Source organism: Pangasianodon hypophthalmus, chromosome 22 (genome assembly GCF_027358585.1).
Source record: "Pangasianodon hypophthalmus isolate fPanHyp1 chromosome 22, fPanHyp1.pri, whole genome shotgun sequence".
In the NCBI taxonomy this organism is placed as follows: domain Eukaryota; kingdom Metazoa; phylum Chordata; class Actinopteri; order Siluriformes; family Pangasiidae; genus Pangasianodon; species Pangasianodon hypophthalmus.
Genome location: NC_069731.1, coordinates 15,826,515 through 15,846,269, shown reverse-complemented (window position 1 = coordinate 15,846,269; position 19,755 = coordinate 15,826,515). Strand labels below are relative to the sequence as shown.

General features: G+C 36.7%; 2 protein-coding genes across 4 annotated transcripts in view; one reads left to right on the top strand and one right to left on the bottom strand.

Annotated features, from left to right (window-relative positions):
- The window catches only part of tpk1 (thiamin pyrophosphokinase 1), a 31,307-nt gene extending 22,592 nt beyond the window's left edge, over nt 1-8,715 (bottom strand). The window contains exons 1-3 of one of the 3 annotated variants that reach the window (XM_026937807.3): nt 8,652-8,715; nt 8,292-8,362; nt 5,775-5,849 (exon numbers count right to left, since the gene is read on the bottom strand). In XM_026937807.3, the coding sequence (XP_026793608.3) occupies nt 5,775-5,849; nt 8,292-8,334 (118 nt within the window). In that variant the 5' untranslated portion in view covers nt 8,335-8,362; nt 8,652-8,715. Of the gene's footprint in view, nt 1-5,774; nt 5,850-8,291; nt 8,363-8,469; nt 8,612-8,651 lie in introns of those variants that run through there. The other 2 variants (XM_026937805.3, XM_026937806.3) reach the window with 2 other exon arrangements.
- A 4,945-nt stretch (nt 8,716-13,660) lies between these two features.
- Nucleotides 13,661-17,124, top strand: LOC113541101 (C-type mannose receptor 2-like). The gene is made up of 2 exons (XM_026937893.3): nt 13,661-16,708; nt 16,873-17,124. Exon 1 carries the CDS (start codon nt 15,960-15,962, stop codon nt 16,701-16,703), a length of 744 nt encoding a protein of 247 aa, XP_026793694.1. The 5' UTR covers nt 13,661-15,959; the 3' UTR covers nt 16,704-16,708; nt 16,873-17,124.
- The last annotated feature ends 2,631 nt before the right edge of the window (nt 17,125-19,755 follow it).

Sequence of the window (19,755 nt, the reverse complement as noted above, 5' to 3'; positions counted from 1 at the left end):
AAACACAAAACACACCAGGAAAGACCAAGAAAACATTTGCAATTTTCAGCGATGGCAACCAGTGAGTTGACAATAAGTGACAAAATGGCTCCCGAATGGCGTAAAAGAAAAGCGTTCGCCATAACCTGATGATGCCACAGCCATCCGTGGCCGAGAGCCAAGACAGCAAAACTGGCCGTGCTCTCAGTGGGAGGGATGGCATACTCTATCTCCCCTGTCAGAGCGACACTAGCCAATCGCAGCCATCTGTGAGCTCATGCATGCAGAAGAGGGCAGATAGCGTATTCGAGTGTGTTACGCTGCCTTGAGATGAAAAGTTGCAGAGGTTGGCATCACGTGTCTCTGAAGAAGCATGTCCGTGCCCCACCCTCCCTGGTGGGTAGATGTTGTGTGATAGTGGAGAGTTAGCTAGTGGGTGGGAATCGGCAAGACCAAATTGGGGATAAAATGGGGGATAAAATGTGTTTGAAAAAAGCCTCAGTTTCTAAGATGATGTACTCAGCAGAAGTCCAGTTATCTCAGCTCACTGCAGCATGGACAACCTTTATAAACCAGTGGTGGACAACTGAAAGAAAATCCTACTTCCTGGAGACTTTTGCAAAACATATGTTTTAATTTGGGATGTATGTTTAAACGTAATGCAGTTCGATGCTCTAACTATAAGCTCTTGCTTACAAATCCCACCGCCTGCTGCACTACACTCATCTGGCTGAAGGTAGAACGAGTTTAACTTGGCAGACTAATTAGAGTGCACAGACTATAGACAGTCTTTTCAGAATCAGGAACATGCAGCTATGTGGAAACAGTGACTGAGCAAAACAGAGCTGTGTCATATAACTCTAGAAAATAAAGACACTAGCCAAGCTAAAACAAGAATTGAATGCCACACTTCACAGCCAACAATGTTCGCCAATAAATTGGTGACTTTTTTTGTGAATTTATATTGTATACTTGTACATTTCCCATAGTATGTATTAATACACTTAACTAGCTGGAAATACGTTATTAGATTATGTTAGCTACAACTTTTTAGCCTCGGCAATAAAGTTTCTGGGCCACTAAAACATGGGACTGGGCTAGTACACTGGAGCTTCTAGCAAATTAAAGCTACTCATGTGTTTACTCTATCCTAATGTGCTTACTCTATGTCTCTTTAGCTTCGCTATGCAGGAATGTGTTTTATGTGGTCAAATTAGTGGCAGGTTTTGCTCCCTCTAATTTAACACACACTGGTTGTGAAAGTGAAACCTGCTGCTGTTTAAATCATCAGAGGCCAAGAAGACAAAGAGCAAACTAAAGGAATGATCAAGGCTAGGTATTTATTAAATACTGACAAGAGACAGTGTGAGAGTTGAGAGAGTAGCCTGGGGTGGATTTTATAGCAAAGCCAGTCTACAATTTATTCTCAGCAAAACTTGCCTCTGTATATTGCGTGAGTTAGACGTGTTGTCTTTCTAACCACTATCAAAGGGAAAGGGAGTGTTGTAATGTTCAGTATATTAAAAATTCTTCTAGTTTTAACAATATTAACCACCACAGAGGTGTCATCATTGTAACCCCAAGCATGTGTCGGGAAGTTGCATGGGGTGTATCTTTAATTAGCTTTAATTAGTAGTGGGCTTTAAGGTACAATTATATAGCATGAATTATTTTTAAAGGTAGAATATACCTGCTAAAGGCACAAAAAAAGTTTGCATACTGAAAGAAAATATGAAATTGTGATACTCAGAACATCCTTACCTGTGCTTTTATTATTGAACATTGCACAATACTGCATTCTTTTAAACAAATTTTCACATTCTGCTTTTTTGCATAGTGTTAGCCCATTTCAATTCCTTCCATTTACATTCAGCCAGACTTGTTTTCTTTGATAGCACGTAGACTAACTGATCATTTGGGAGTAAAGTTAACGTTATCTCGATACAGGCTTCACGAGATGATGTTGGCACAAATCAAATAAGAAATTTTATAATGTAAGGATTTATTTAAGGTCCAATTTTCCCCTTTTATTAACATTTTTAAGAGATTATGTAAATCTTATTCAGTGTCATAAATGTATTTCATGGCAATGTTATTTAATATGGAAAGATTGTTTGGCAGTAGATCTCAATTGTTTTAGACGCGAGTGCGACTTACATCAAGCACAGCACACAGGCGTTGACTGTGTTTCTGACGATGGTCAAGCCAGCCGTGGTAGAAACCAGAGTGCACATATATACAGCGGTTTAAGGTAACTACGTTCAGATGGCTACGTTACATACATGTTGTGAATCCTGATAGTGTGCTGAGCAGTTGTGTGTTAAGGGCCATTTTGGTATTATTTTTTCCAAGTTTATTTGGGCCAAATGAAACGAAGCTGCGGCCTTGTGTTTGACAGGTGTTCTTTCTGATTAGCTTAACTTTTTGAGCTATTAAGTAAGCATGCGTCAAGACAGTTATGTTCTCTCTCTGGTGCTGCCACCTAGTGTGTAAGTAGAGGTAGAGAATATAATGATTATTAAATGGAAATATCATGATACAGCTCAGATCAGCAAAATTCGTCTTGCCGGTATTTAGTATCACAATATTTGAGACAACGATATTCTGTCTCATGCCTTCAACCAAAGAGTCCATTCTCCCGCCTTCTTGATTTCTGAGGTTTGCAAATACTCGAGTCAGAGTTTACTTAGACTAAGTCAGCATGAAGCAAAGGCAAAAGCTAGCAGAAACAAATGTGTCTATGTCCTGTGACCTTTCCCCTTCAGTGAATTGCCTATTCTTCCAGGTAAATTGTTTTCGCTTTTGGTCTCACTGCTGCTTTAGCTGAAAAAGCCAAAAAAAAATAAAAAAAATAGTTTTCTCTGGAGGTGTCTCCCATATCGTCATAGCAAGGTGCTGAAAATCATAATGCTACAGCTAGCATGTTTTCAATCATATTATTACAGTTATAATATTTATCACGGTCATCTCATGAGCACATGATCACAGGAGAAAGGTCAAGCAATCTCATTACTGCTAGATAACCTCTTCTACTTTGTTATTTTTCTAAATTTAAGCTGCTGCATATTTTTGTCAACTCTAGAAAACTCAGTTCCAAAACTTTCTTTGTTGCTGAGAGACACATACATATGCTTACGTGTCCTTAAAGTGTAAACTTGGCAGCCACTGTGCTTCATCTGTCATTATATAAGCACTAATTCCCACCAGACAAGCACTGAGAAGAAAAACTAAACTCAACATGAGTCACAGGGAACGACTCTGCTTTGATCATTGGCTCCCTAGGAGCAGACAGAAGTGGTGATGAATCCTCACAGGACTTAATTTCCAGGATCTTTGGAGAGAGGTGGAGAACCTTGCTCTGGTCCCTTCAAGACAACCATCTGGAGAACTGCACTCTGCTCTCAGCTTCACACACCCATCACACCTGCCTTCACTTCCACAGAGGAGTCATCGCTAAAACACACAGCTTTTCTGAGGCACAAGTTTTTATAAAGAAAAGTTGAACTTCATTAATAAAGTTTAAGTAATATTAACAAGGAGTAACAAGAGAGGCATAAAAACATTTTTCTCAGTGTGGTGGAATGTCTAAAAAAACATAATTTGATTACTGTCCAATAAATCCCAAAGTCTTTTATTCCTCTTACACCACGGAAATTTGCCAAAACTAACATTTTTTTATTTATTAAAGAATGACACCTCCCACTCTTTATCCAATAATAACTAATGTTTAAAATTTTATGTTATGGGATGTCCAAGAAAAAAGCTAGTTCCTAGTATCAGCAGCTATAAACAGTCTTTCCCTCGCCAGCCTCTCTTTTTTCTCCTTTAATAATTAATAAGTAGTTAATAAAGTAGTTAATAGTTAATTAATAGGTAAAAGTTCATAAGAGAAACACAAAGCCCTCCGCATGAAAACTTTCCCATGTCTGAAAACCTAAAGTAACAGCTATACATTCAACTGCAACAAAATGCTAACACTGGAGACTCCTTCCAAAAATGCTTAATATAAATGTTACTATAGGAACGATAGCGTATCAGAATAAGTGCACTAATATAAACCTGTGATCTGCCTTGCATCTACCTAGAAAATGATTCAACATCATCTGGCCAACTAGAATACAGAGCTCTGGAGTGTAAAAAAAAAAAAAAAAAAAAAAGATAGCAGATGTATTAATTTAAAAAAATACGCTGACTGCTCAACAGCCCATGGCTAAAAATAAATCCACATAAATTAGCAAAAATAAAATTACAGCATTACTGAACTCTGGTCTCCAGATGTAAATAATGGGACTTGCTTTTCAACTTCACTTCTGAATTTTGTCAGTTTACGACCACAAACATATTTTTTAAGGTGCTGCCAATACAAGTGTTAGTTGCTGTGTTAATGTCACTTATGATTTATTAATAGCTTGTTAACCTTGTGTACTATAATGTTAGTTAAGGGACCCTTAATGTTATAAGTGCGAGCAAAATCTGACGGTTTCAGAACAAAACTGTAAGCCCAAAAAGCAGTTATAATCACAGAGGAGCCATATTGAAATAGAGAAGACAATCTTGCTGTATTTCTGAGGTGGAGGAAGAGGATGTGAACAAAGGAAAATAGTTCCGAGTTCTCCATCTCAGGCCAAACAAAACATTTTTAACATCTCAAATAGATTCTGGCTTCAAAACAAAACTCTAAGAAGAAAAAAATTGGTTTGCTCTCAGCTGCAGCCACAAAGGTGTCCTCATGAACACACAGACTTCTGAGGTACAGGAAAAGGTTTTCACAAATGAGAGATGAATTCAGGACTGAGAAGACGTGGGTGGTGTGATGACTATTGTTGACTCTTTTCCAAAACAGAGCACTTCCCGAGGTGGTATAAGGGGAATAAAACACAGCAATTTGCCAACAATGACCATTTTTGACTTATTAATAAACATAATAATTTCTATTCATTTATAGTTACGTTTAATGTTCCGCAAGGAAAGTTACTTCCTGTTATCACTTACACTATAGCAGCTATAAGTAGTCATTCCTTCACTCTGCTCTCATTTTTTACTTTCTTGAAATTATGCTGCATTCAACTAAAGCTAATAACTTGGCCTTCAACTACGAAAAACTAAAGAAACTTGTAAGGAAGATGTCCTCAACCCCAAGTTCAGCACGTGACATCATGCCAACATGGCCCCTTAACACTAAATAAAATATCACTTCACTGCTGTAAATGAGTTTATAGTAGTATTTACAACATAGATTCATTAATTGGTTAAAAGTATAATGTATTTTGACCAAACATTTCTCTGTCCATAAGACTCCGGTTACGGAAAACAAATTGCTGACACTGGAGACTCCTTCCTTAAATGTTAAATGACATGCTAAATAACTGTTTATGTGGAGCATAAACAAAACACTTTCTAGAACGAGTGCACTAATATCAACCTTGCAGCTGGAACTACTTTCAGAGCTTCTGTTATAGAAAATGAATCCACACCTTCTGACCAATCAGATTTGAGAATTAAACAGCACTCTCTTATAAAGTTCAATGATTACAATATACAGTGTATGGCCCTATAGACAAATAAACAATGACATGGCAGTAAATTGCCCAGAGTGGGGTTGAGACCCATAACTGATGGTTCCTGGGTAAGATCAAGCGTCTTTATTGTGGGTTTTGCACCTCTATATCCCTAATCAGGACTGCATGACCTTTCAGAAAATTCTACACTGCTGCCTTTGCCATTTACCAAAGGTGCTAAAAAGCCTTACATGGAGCAAATCAAATGCCAGTGTCTAATTATCACAAAATCAATACCTTTATTCCAGAGCACATGGAAGAAGCGAGACTCCAGCGGCTGATTCAGGATAACCAGGCAAATCTTCTGGGTTCCTTTTGGAAAAGAAAATAACATGAATTGCATATATATATATATATATATATATATATATATATATATATATATATATATATAAAATGCATTACATTACATGTATTATAGCATTAACATTATGAGTGATGAAAGTTATGAAATGGAAATACTACAGATAACGTGCTTATGTTCAATTTCATACGGTATACATATAAATGATTATCATATAAAAGTGCACAGAGTAGGAACTGTGGAATAAATGTGATCTCAGCGACTTTAACTGTGGCATGGTTGTTGGTGCCAGGTGAGCTGGTTTGAGTATTTCAGAAACTGCTGATCTTCTGGGATTTTCATACACAGAAATCTCTAAAGTTTACCCAAAATGGCACAAAAACAAAACATATAGCGAAGAGCCAGTGAGGGTGAAAATGCCTTGTTGATGTCAGAGGTCAGAATGGAATGGTCAGAGTAGTTCGAGCTGACAGGAAGGCTACGGTAATAGCTACTCTTTGCAACCGTGTTGAACAGAAAAGCATCTAATGAAGCACAACATGTTGAACCTTGAGGTGGATGGGCTACAGACCACATCAGGTTCCGGAGACTACAGAGGGCACAGGCTCACTGAAACTGCACAAAACTGAAAAAACAAAAAAACAACAAAAAAAAAACAAACACAGGCAAACTTTTTCCAATCTTCAACTGTCCAGTTTTAATGAGCCTGTGCTCTGTAGCCTCAAATTCCTCTTCTTGGATGTATGTTTTTTTTTCACACCATTCTAGGCAAAACTCTGGAATACAAAGGACATGCAATACAAATTTCTATTCTAATCACTTTCCTAAATAAACCCCAGTGATAATGAAGTGGATTATTTATATTTATCAACATCATTAATATGAAATACTAAACTGATTCAGTGTTCAGCTAATCACTGAGACTTTGTAGGATTAAAAGCTGCTCCAGGGATCAATATTTCATCACCATTTCATCAGCATTTTGCTGTAATTAACCTACGCTGAGGGCAACACGCTGGTGCGGCAGGTAGTGTTGTCGCATCGAGGCATCCGATCCTGAGCTTGGGCTACCGTCTGGATGAGGTTTCACATGTTCTCCACGTGATCCTCTGGGTTCTCCAGTTCTCGCAATCCAAAGACATGCATGTAGATGTAAATGTGTGTATGTGTGTGAACTGACATCTCATCCAGAGTGTATTTGTGCTGGGATAGGCTCCAGATCCAGAAGAGTACACTTACTGAAGATGAATAAATGAGTAATCTACACTGCAGGTAACCATGTTTATATATTTTTGGATCTCAGAACATTTGACATTTGACATTACAGCAGGACTACATTCCTACTACCTTCCAAAGAAGTGCAAGCGTTCTTTGGCTTTTAAAGAGAAATAATCACCTGCTGGTTAAAACCCTGGCATGAAGCACCATCTGTATGTTCCATATTATACACTTGAGGGGTAATTTCAGGAACTACCTTTTGTTTTATATGCAATAAATGCAGATTTATATTTAATTGAACAGTTTACTGAGATAGTAGAGGTAGAATTTTTACAAGTATTTAATGATTTAACTATCCACTCCCACCCCTCATCACATCTCAACCATCTCTGCCCAACAATTCAAAGCTTTTAGTTTAAGAATAATGCAGGACGCATTAATGATATCACAACCATAAGCTTTCTGGGTTTCCGTTGAACGTGCATACAGTGAGTTCTTTCTAGTTAAACAAATGCATATTAAACAATCATTGATGTTGTTTGATGCTACTCAGTCATGACCATTTAAGGAAGAAAACACTTGCGAGCATGCTGTTATAGGAAAATAATCGACGACACAGTGGTGTGAGCCGTTACCACCCTGAAGTTGATTATTTTCCTATAACAGCACAACCCAAACAGGTTTTATTCCTGTTATATGACACAAACTTTCCAACAATAACAATTTCTAATTTCTTAATATACAACATGTCATACTTTTTTATCCATTTATAGTTACAATTACAGTTGTGTAATGTCCATAAGGCAAATTAGTTCCTGTTATTGCTTACATTAGAGCTATAACATTATAATAAACATATTAATAAACAATTTTAGGCAATCGAATATTAGCACTGACAACTGAATATTAGCACAAGATGTGCTGTTTTTTTCACCATCAGGATTCTTAAAAATATCACATTGAATTCCCATATAGACCTGAACTTAAAAGATCCTGTAAACATGGTCCTACAGGATATTTATGTCTATAGGAATCTTACAGGAATAGTTCCAAAGTATGATAGAAATTAATAATTAGAATCCTGAACAAGTTTCTTATTGGAATCCTGTAGGATTTTTTGACCAGAGTGATTTCAGTCTCACTGTCAGGTCTGACCAGAAATCATAAAAAAGTGAACTCATGTTGTGGACTGCAGGAGTGCAGGGTCAGACTGTGTGTTTTTGTGTGTGTACCTGTGGACAGAAGGCAGTCTAAAGGAGTGAACTCTTCATCCATGTCCCTGATTTCAGCTGCAGTTCACCGCCTGAAAAGAAAAAACATTTTTTACCATACAAAATAAACACTTCCTCACTTCCTCCACATTCCTAAAATGAACCTGTTTTTTTTTTTAAATAAACATAACTCAATTACTTTAAATACTTTGAGACCTTTTTGACAAGAAGTGTCTTGACTTAATCAGACCAAGTGCTGACTGAGACTGACAGCAAGGTGTACAATTACTCGACTTGGTTTTATTTCATGAGCAGCAATGTCCCTGGATTAAACTCTGTGTCCTTAAATGTTGATATATTTTTAGAAGTTAAAGCTCTCACCCGTTTATTTGTAGTATATTTTGGGGAACTACATATCCGGGTTTGGTCGGAACTAATAGGAGACCGCCGTCACATCCGGGCACTTACGTGTATCTAACCCTGCTTATTTGGCTAGCTAGCTAGCTAGTAACATAAAAATACCGATATCTCGCTGTCTTATCGGATCAAACTTTTCACATTTTCATCCAAACTTAGCGAATATTACTAAAGAATACTAATAATTGCGAAATAACGAGCATTAGCCACTGGCTGGAGAGCGGGTGTTCATGGGACATGTAGTTTTTACACCGCAGGAGACGCGTGGAAACGGTTCAGAAAAATACACCGTGCAAATTAGGAATGCAGTGTATATTTTAGACGGCGCTTGCAAACCACAAATCACGATAAATTGCTTAAAAACTAGACAGAACGTGAGATATTGAAAAAAAAATACCTCCAACTGGATGACTTCCGGCATCTGTGTGACGTCATTACGACAGCGCTGCTGACGTAGACAAGGCAAGCGCTGCTACTTTCTCACAGCGCCTCGTGCGACGTCAACGTTTCAGTTCGGCTCTTTGCAGTGAGTCAGATCATTTGGTTCAACTCACCAATAAGAACCGACTCTTTGTCAAATGGCTCGTGGCCTTTGTTTGTGTGTGTGTGTGTGTGTGTGTGTGTGTGTGATATTTTGACCAGTCGCTGTTCTTCTTTTCCTAACTAGCTGAAATTGTTCTGTGAAATAATGACTTTACATTTTTATATTTACATTATTGTACCTTTACAATCATTATTGTGTCTGCTTCATTAAGAAGATTCAATTCCATGTATGCCACTTCATACACACAGCAGAGAGTCAAACACACACTAACGAACAGTTCAGATGTTGAAAAGAAGTTTCAGTCAAAGCATTTTACACTGCAAGTGACAAAAAAGATGAAAGTTGATGTTTCTTAGATGAACATTGGGAGTCGACTCAAACAACCGATTCATTTTTGAATGACACATGACTAATGAGGACATAACACATATTCAGAAGTATTTATTGCCTGCAGCATACAATTCTACCTACCGTACACTTTTTATCTATTGTTCATTTCTATTTGCTCACGGGATCTCAAATCGGAGATCTTAACACTAAATAAAATTGGCAAAGTTCAATCTACTCCATGCTATACCGATGCGATTCTATACTGCCACTATAGGAAGCATTCTTACATCTGTCATCACTACATGGTTTGGTGCAGCCTCCTCCAGAGAAAAGAGGAAGCTATCAAGACCACTATCAAGACCACTGAGACAATCATCAGCTGCAATCTGTCATCAGACCTGTACATCTCCAGGACAAAGATGCAAGCAGGAAAAATCATCGCTGACACATCCCAGCCTGCTAATTACCTATTCCAGAAACTAACATCAGGAAGGTGATTCCGCTCCCTGATAACCAAAACTGCACGCCATCCAAAAAGCTTATTTCCACTGGCAATTTCTGGTATTAATTAATAACAATATAATAATAATAATAATAATAATAATAACAACTCCTTATTAACTTGCAATTTCTGTTATTCCTCATGCTCTTCTTCTTCTTCTTCTTCTTCTTCTTCTTATTATTATTATTATTATTATTAATACTAATAGCAATTGCTCTTTATTATATATTGTCATTATTATATATCAATGCTCTTATTATTTATTATATATCACAATTGTACCATTCCTTTTAATGCACTCTGAACTGCATTCAGCTGCTAGTTCTACCTTCACTGTCATATAAATTACGACTGATTCTACCAGTTTCTGTTGTGTTGTCTGTGATGTGCGTGTTGTAAGCTGTGTTGAATTTATTGTTTTGTGACCAAACACCAAAAAATTCCTAATACATACAAATGAATATGGCGAATAAAAATGATTCTGATTCTGGTTTTATTCCTTTATTATTATTTTTTTCACGGTCTATGTAGTTAAAGTCTCCACTTTTTATAAAATATATTAAATAAATTAAAAATAGTCTATTATTTTATATTTTGCCAAAAGCTCTCAGCTCAGAATGCATTTTGAAAATCCTGAAAAGATTTGACACCTTGTTGTTACTGGTCAGCAGTTTTCTTTATGTTAGACGGTGAATATATGCTTATTACATTGCATAAGGCTTTGAACTATGAGAAATATGCTTCAAAAAATTAAATAAATATATGATATTTCATGCATGACACAATAAGTACTCAGTAGCGTACTCACTCAATTAAGTTACTCATCCCACAGAGACATGGCATAGACAGAACCCTGAGCTCAGGATCGAACCGTGCTCCCTGGAGCTGTGAGGTGGCAACGCTTCCCACTGCACAATATATACACAAATATCACTGTATTACACAAATCTATTAAAGCCATTCAGGATAAAGACAAGGAGGTTCTTTATCCTGAATGGCCTTAATAGGTGTAATAAAAAAATACAGCAACTCCTAAAGAACAGGGCACTAATTAGGCTATTGAAATATTAAATATGATGCTGTATATGGACCTGTAGACTTGCACATACACACAATTTGAGGGGTAGGAGCTCCAAAAAATGAGTTCAGCCCTGTTTACTGCTACTATTCTTTTAAACTTGTTAAATTTATACACTTGGCTGAAAAACAGGTGCAGTGAGGTAAGGCATGTTTGCCTTTAACCAAATACACCTCATTGACGTTATTTGTCTGTCCTTATTTGTTTCTTACTTCCCAGTGCCCAGAATTATGTTTTTAAACCTCAGCTGTTGGTGGAATAAAATAATCAAATCTACTGATATGGTGATCATCTAAAAACTAACTAAATAATCTAGTTATAAAATTACAACAATTGGGGTCACTGAAGTGTCTGAAGTGGAAAAAATAAGTGCCAGTACTCCCATTTTGGCATGTATTACCATTTTTAACAACCCTTGAAGTCATTGTGAAGCTCTGCGGTGAATAAAACTCTAAACCGCAATTGTTTGGGGCATACTGTGGATGATATTACTATAATAAAGAGGGCAGACTTAAAAATACACACACTATTCAATTATTCAATCACATCAATATTAAATATTCAAAAATATCTTGTTTTTAAAGTGCTAGGAATGCAGCAAGCATGAGGAAAGGATGAGAGATGACAACAAACACAATAAAGGCATGTTTCAGTTGCCAAAATGGAGTAACTTCTGAGTTATACACCCCCGACATAGAAAAAGAAGATGGAGAAAGACAAAGAAAATTACACATTACAAATTGTGTGCTATACCAAGCAAGCATGCAAGCATGTCAAGAAGAAGGGTTTGCACAAGGGTTTGATCCTGAGCTCAGGTTACTGTCTGTGCGGAGTTTTGCATGTTCTCACTGTATCTGTGTGGGTTTCTTCCTGCCACCTCACAAAACCATGCTACACTAAATTGTATAGTGCTTTTAACAATGGACATTGTCACTGATAGATTTTCCTGGGTTCAGTTAGAATCAGGAAGAAGTCTGTGTTCGCGCTGCTGTCACAACCTCTGTACCAGTCGGGGAAGAGAGTGCCAAAGAAACACACAAAGTCAGTGTTTGAGTAGCAAAGCTCTTCAAAGTTTATTGAAGCAGACAGGAAGTATTTATACAGAACAAAGGGTGCAATATCTGCAGAGACAAAGGAATGAGCAGAAAACAGAAGTGGTGGTTGACGTGTTTCATGGAGTGTATGTACTCTGAACATGTTTATCAGAAGAGAGGAAGAACAAAAGATATCACGAGGTCAGCACAGAGCATGCCATCATATATTTATAATATATCAGTCATCAGTATATCAGCTTTACAGAAATAAATACATTCAAATTAAATGAAATCAAAATAAATTGTAAATATGTGAATTTATCCCTAATGAGCAAGCCAGAGGCAACGGTGGCAAGGAAAAACTCCCTGAGATGATATGAAGAAACCTTGAGAGGAACCAGGCTCAAAAGAGAACCCATCCTCATCTGGGTGATAACAGATAGTGCGATTATAAATAAATCCCTTCTATAACTGTGTACTATATGGACAAATAGTGCAATTGTGCAACCAGGAAATTCATTACAGTTTTCACATGAAGTCCGGTTTGCTGAAAATATCCACTTTCCACTGACGGAGATCTGAGTGCAAAACTGCTTGCGGCAACCGCAGCCCCCAAAGCCACCACAGCAATCACAGTCCCAAGCCATCACAGTACAGCTCCCCATATAAGATCCCCAAGCCATGTCCACGGCCCCCAAACAGCACCATCCCCAGTAATCCCAGTGATCTTCAGGCCATCCATGTTGGGCCACCCCCATCAGCAGCGAGCGATCTCGAACCGATGAGAACTCCAACCAGATGTAGGGCATCAGGATGGATCAGGCAGATCCGGAGAGCAGAAGGGGTCAGGATCACTGGAATCTCAGGAGTAGCATGTGTAGCTCGACAGATAGAGAGAGGGAGAGAGAGAGAAAATTGTACCTAGGTGTAAATAATTGTGTTTATTTTTGTGAATTGCCAGGAATAAAATTGTCCTGTCTATGCAGCAAAACCTGCAATAAACAGGGCTAACCTACGTTGTCGAAACCAGCAATATAGTCCTGACAATATAAAGTGCTTTTTATAAAATCTATATACTACTCAATGTTAAGGTTAGGGTTATTTTTAGGATTCTTAGTGCATATAGGTAGTTACATGCACTACATACAATACTACAAAAATACATTAATATTTATACCACAGCATATATACCACGGTTGAATTCTTGAATCTGATTGGTCAGAAGGTGTGCATTTATTATATATATATATTTTTTATTATTGCATGACTCAGGCAGTAGTTCTGGCTGTAACATGAATGATAGGTTTATTCTATATTAATTCTGATACGTTTGGTCCAGCGGACACTCCGCATAATCTAAGACTAATAATAAATGGAATAATAATAAATTTGAAAAAAATGTTGTTTAACAAAGAAAAATGAATAGTCATTGATGTGGTGAAGTTTTTTTTTTAAAAGAAATATTTATTTATAATTTACGGAGTCTTGAATGTCAGTACTTTGAACAGTTATGGTACTTTGCAAAGTTTCCCAGCATCAGAAAGTCTTCAGGATAGTGGAATTTACACTTGGTTTCTCGACAAGCTGCATTTTTTTTGACAGATAGAGAGAGAGAGAGAGAGAGAGAGAGAGAAAGAGAGAGAGAGAGAAAGAGAGAGAAGTTTGAGAGGGAAGAACTGTTTATCATGGCTATAATATAAATGGTATCAGGAACATATTTGTCTCATGTGTTGAAGATTATATCTTAAATATAAACCCTTAAAATCTGCGACCGTGCAGTTATATGAAACCACACAGTCTACCTATCACAAAAGGATGCAATAGTGGTACAATGTACACTGACTAGCCACATTAATAGGAACACCTGCATTCCATGCAATTATCCAATCAACCATGTGGCAACAGTGCAACACATAAAAACACTGGGCACAGGCTCACCGAAACTGGACAGGTGAAGACTGGAAAAAAAAAAAAAGTGAAAAATAAGTTTTTCCAATCTTCAGCCATCCAGTTTGGGTGAGTTTGTGCCCACATGCCATAGTCAAAGTCACAGAGATCAAATTTTTTTCCCATCCTGATGTTTGATCTGAACATTAACTGAGGCTCTTGGCCTGCATCTGCATGACTGTATGTATATGAGTGTATGCACTGCGCTGCTGCCACCTGATTGGCTTATTAGATAATTGCATGAATGAGTAGATGTACAGATGTTCCTATTAAAAATTAGCCAATGACTGTAAGTGTTAGGGCATTTTATTGAGGCTTAGAACAAGCAGAACAAACACGCCTAGGCAGCAGGGACTTCCACAAATAAATCTCAGAGAAAGACTAGAGCTCCTGCCCTCAGACTGTACAAGTGCCTTCTTGGCAGCTGTATATAATTATTGTGCTTTGCATGGCCCCTCAGGGCACCCAGTGTTTACAATCATATAATTAGTGGAATTCTCTGTATAACTCTTGACTTTTTATTTAGTTCTTCCTGTTGAAGGACACTATTTACTAATTACTGGGAAATTAATATGGAAGATATTTAGTTCTGACCAACTGAGGGATCCTGGAAGTTTAAGGTCAGGTCATACTTGCAAATTGGCCATGTCAATACCAGCCTACTCACGAGCAAGCTATCTATCTCATTAATTATCATTAAAATTAGGCTAGATACCTCAATTATCATAGAGAGATTTCAAATATTGTCCTAATTTCCATATCTGATGCATGATGCATTTTGTCATACAGTGGGATCAAAAAAAAGTCTGAGAGCACTACAGAAAATGCTTCTATTTTTTTTTCTTTTTTTCAATGCCTCTATCTGTTTTCATTAGAAAATGTAATTATTTGCAATATAAGTAAAAAGTAGAATCTTAGAAATATTCACATAAATTTCAGAATTGTATCTGATATGTTGATTACATCCTGACGATCCACGTTAGATCAAATCCATCAGAGTGTCGTCTGAGCATGTGCTTCCATGAAAGGGATGAGACTCAAGGAAAATCTGACCTACAGAGGAATGAACAAATTTGCTTCACTTTAAATAGTGACCTAGAAATATGACAGAAATCGCTCCTGCAGAAATCGCCCTTCTTTGTTTTCCAGTTAATACCAGATTTTCAATATAGTCTCAGTCTTTTGCACCACACTGTACGTTACAGTCGTCCCATTTTATCCTGGTAGTGTTATATCCATATTGTTTACTAGGTTGTAGTAAATTATTCCATTACCGTAGCAAAAGCTGAGAAAAAAAGAAGAAAAATTGTATCCCTGTTTTCCAATGCGCAAGTTGTAGTCTTTAGTCTTGTGTGTGGTGTTTGAGATGTAGATAGCAATTTTATTTCACCTAAAAGCGCAATGTTTTGGGCAATAAGCAAATTGATGACACAATTTTTGCCTAGATAGACTACGCCTCACTTCACCTCATCTCACCTCTTTCAACACGCTATATCTAGGGTTTCATTTTATACTCTGAATAATGGCGATTTTGTCATGCTTAATGCCCAAACAGACTTGAGAGACACAATTGTTTTATTTTAGTTTTTTTCTCTCATTTATGGTACATTGGTAAAATGGAGAAGGGACCATTAGCAGAAATAAGGTTGAAGCCTGGAAGCTTGATTGTTAAGATTGTTAAGAGAACCAAATCCCAGCGATGTTTGCATTGCTCGTTTCCTCGGAAGATTATTCAAAGTTGTGCATCTTGGTTTGAATTTATTTGTTTACTGCTTCTATGAGTGAATTTATTTAAGAGGTCTGTTCAGAATAGTGCTCAAATGCATCACATCGAGAGATGAAGGCTGTTCATGCTGTCCTCCTCTTTGTGGCTTTAGCAGGAGCAGCCACTTGTCAGTTAGTGAGAAAAAACATTTTTGTGAACAGACCGTTGTCCTGGACTCAAGCTCGGGAATACTGCAAGACATATTATGAAGACCTGTCGACAATTAACACACCATGGGAGTATGAAAAGTTCAAAAATGATGTAGCAGATTATCTTTCAGCGGAATGTTGGGTCGGCCTTAGTAAGAGTTCGTTTAACTTGATCTATACTGAGTGGTCTGATGGAAGCGCTTTAGGATTTCCTGTGTGGAAATTTGGAGAGCCTAATAACCTGCGCTCTTATCACTGTGTGACTATAAACAATATGGAGCTGGCTGATTATGACTGTAAACAACCTCTGAAGTTCTTCTGCTACAAATGGGTGCCTCAGATGGTCTTGGTAGAGATGATGATGAACTGGGAAGAGGCACTGCAGTACTGCAGAACATACTACACTGACCTGGTAAGTGTGACCAGCGACAAAGATCTGAGTGTGGCCATATCGACGAGCATGACCAGTCAGACTCGCAGTGTTTGGACTGGCTTGCACTTCATGGATGGCTCATGGTTCTGGGTGAACCAGAATCATCTGGAGAACCTGACCTTGCTGCCCTCATGCCCCATCAGACCTTTCCACTGTGGAGCCCTAAAAGCTGGAGATGATGGTTGGGAAAACAGAGACTGCAATGAGGAACTGAACTTCCTTTGCAACTACTAAAAAGGGTAAGTTACTCAACTATCAATATCAGGTGCCTTAGTATTACTGTATGTTAGTATTAAAATATGAAAATATGACGCACGCTATTGGTATTTATGGTGATATCCTATATGAACATCCTATACTGACAATATTGACATCCTATTAAGTGAAGTTTATTTCTCACAAGGTCGCTGCAATCAAAAAAATGGGACCAGATGGAACAACAAAGAAGAAGACATAGGCCTATGTGATGCATGTCTGTCTGTTACATTTTGGCTAGATTAAGTTTTGTGTGGTAGCAGCCAGAACTGAATAAATTGACTGAAATCATTTACTATTTATCCTATTGTTGTCAGTTAGATATCATGTATAACATTTTATTACAATAGTCTCATATAAACATGTTAGTAGTACCAGTAAAAACGATTTTGCTCTTTCACTGTGGTAATGACCGTTTCTTTTTTTTTTTTTAATATATATATATATATATATATATATATATATATATATATATATATATATATATATACATATATATATATATATATATATATATATAATCCAACAAATGTATGTTATATATCTATTATCTGTTATATTCACAGGTATTGTTGTATACCACTATTAATTAAAAAAGTATTTGCAAATAAAAATAGTGTGCTTGCTGTGTCAGTAATCTCTTAAAAATAAATTTGTGTTTCCAGAAAGATTTTTAATCAAGTATGACCAGTCAGACTCCCAGTGTTTGGACAGGCTTGCACTTCATGGATGGTCCATGGTTCATAGTGAACCAGGCTCCACTTGGGAAACTGATCCATGGATCAAAAATCTTTTAAAATTCTTTCTTCCATCACGTGACTTCTATTAGTGGCTCTCAAACAATTTTCATCTAAGGACTCCTTTAAATCACAATCTCTCTGATTATTTAGATTTTATGAACATAATATAAATAACACTGGACAACAAATATCTTACTACCTGAAGTGTTTTGGCTATATCTTACGGACTTTGGGCTCCTGAGCTCAAAAATCACCTTGAAATTTTCATGTGCTGTTTTCCTGAAATTTTAAAATTTCCAAATTTCCAAATTTTCTGTTTTCAAACCTTAATTTCAATGATGCCCACAATGCAAGTAAATACATGTTTTCCAGACATAACAGGGCATGTAAATCACACGGCACATGCTAGGAATGAACCTCGGATAAACCAAAGACTATTGTTTTTATTTGTGAATAGAACAGCCAAGCTAAAGGGTGTCATTACATTTAGAAGGACTCACAAAGCTGCAAGCATATGCTAACAGGTCATCAATGAAAGGCAGTTCTAATGAGGGAGGAAAGAATTGCAAAGAAGACATTCAAGAATGTTGGGAACTGTAGACCATTATGTCCAGCTGGTTGACAAAATGCTTTAAGCATGCAACATGTTCCACATATTACGTAAGATTCATTTTCTGCATTCACATTTAGACTTCTGTGCAAATCTTGGTGCAGTTCATCGGTGATGAACCTGGTGAAAGGTCTCAGGATATTGTAATAATGTAAAAACGGTAGCAGTGCAACTGGAATTTTGGCAGATTATTGTTCCGCACTTCAATGAAAAGTATCAGATGCTAAGTACAAGTGAAAAATCAGCAAGAAATCATTTTTTAGGTCAGAGGAACTATTTCAATGTGTCAGCACTATCAAGTGATTAAACACATGAATTCAAAAGAAGTCAAAGTTGTGTTTCGTCAAATTCCTACATGATATGAACAATCTGAAATTATATTTGTGTTCAGTTTGAAGAGCTCTGTCATAACCAGCAAAATTTCTGTTGTAACTGCACTTTTGTAAAAATGTGTATATTAAATGTGTACAATATTTAATATTTAAATGTGTACAATTGTGCAATAATATTTTGCCTATTTATTCGAGCCATAGAGCTTTTTAATTTCTAAATGTTCCACTCATATAACATACAATATAGCTATTAAATTTATTTTTAGGTAGACGTAGACTCTTTATAGGCTTACTTATTTTTTCATTATTGTGGTTTGGATTAAACTCATCAATTCAAGTGACCAGTCAAACAGACTAATAATATTTCATTCTATAAAACTATGGAATAAAATACACCGAGCTGTGGTGTTAAGGGAAAATAATCAACGACAGGGTGTTGTGATGTGGCCATCATAACAAGGAGTTACTGTCACCACCCTTAATTTGATTTTTTTTAAATGAACAGCACATCCCAAAGTGGTTTATTCTTCCTTCACCAGAGCAATTTACCAATGATTAGAATTGTTAATTGGTTCATAAAACAATACGTCACATTTTTAAACATTTATAGTTCTGTATACGGTTGTGGAATGTCCATGAAGCAAGTTGGTTGATACTTCATGGCTCATTCAGTAACTATGGTGAAACTAATTGGGCAGTTTGGACACTGGGAATTAAGACAGAAAGAAGAATGATACTAGGGCATGCAAATAATGTCTCTGAGGTATATTTGCTTAAAGGCAAACAGGCTGCACTTCACCTCACCTCACTACTTCAGTTTTTTAGCCACATGTACAGCTGTAACAGATATTGAATATATAAGATTGTGTATGTGCGTGTTTTCTTTAATGATCATGACATTGCACAAACGCATGCTGTTAGAATTACACACCTGTAGACCTTTACACTAAACACTGACTGTGTTGCTCAAGAAAATGTAGAAACTGCTTCCTTCAGGAAATAATGCCTTCCAGTAAACTTTGCACATGTGCTCATGTTAGGAACAGATGTGAGTATGAACTTTACAGAAAAATCACAAGGACTTGTGTATATATATATTTCCTTGAACAACACAGTCAGTACATGTATATATATATATATATATATATATATATATATATATATATATATATATATATATATATATATATATATACACGGATTTTCAAACATTAGTTTTCCAGCAAAAAAAAAAAATATAAAAATATAGTATAAAAATTTTACAGAAAAATGTTTATATGTCAGTAAAGAAAGCAGAATATTACATAAGAAACCCCTTTTTCAGGCAAAAACATAATGAAGACTGCTGG

Bases quoted from the DNA above. Each gene is read 5' to 3' on its own strand.
- LOC113541101 (XM_026937893.3), top strand. From the start codon at position 15,960: ATGAAGGCTGTTCATGCTGTCCTCCTCTTTGTGGCTTTAGCAGGAGCA.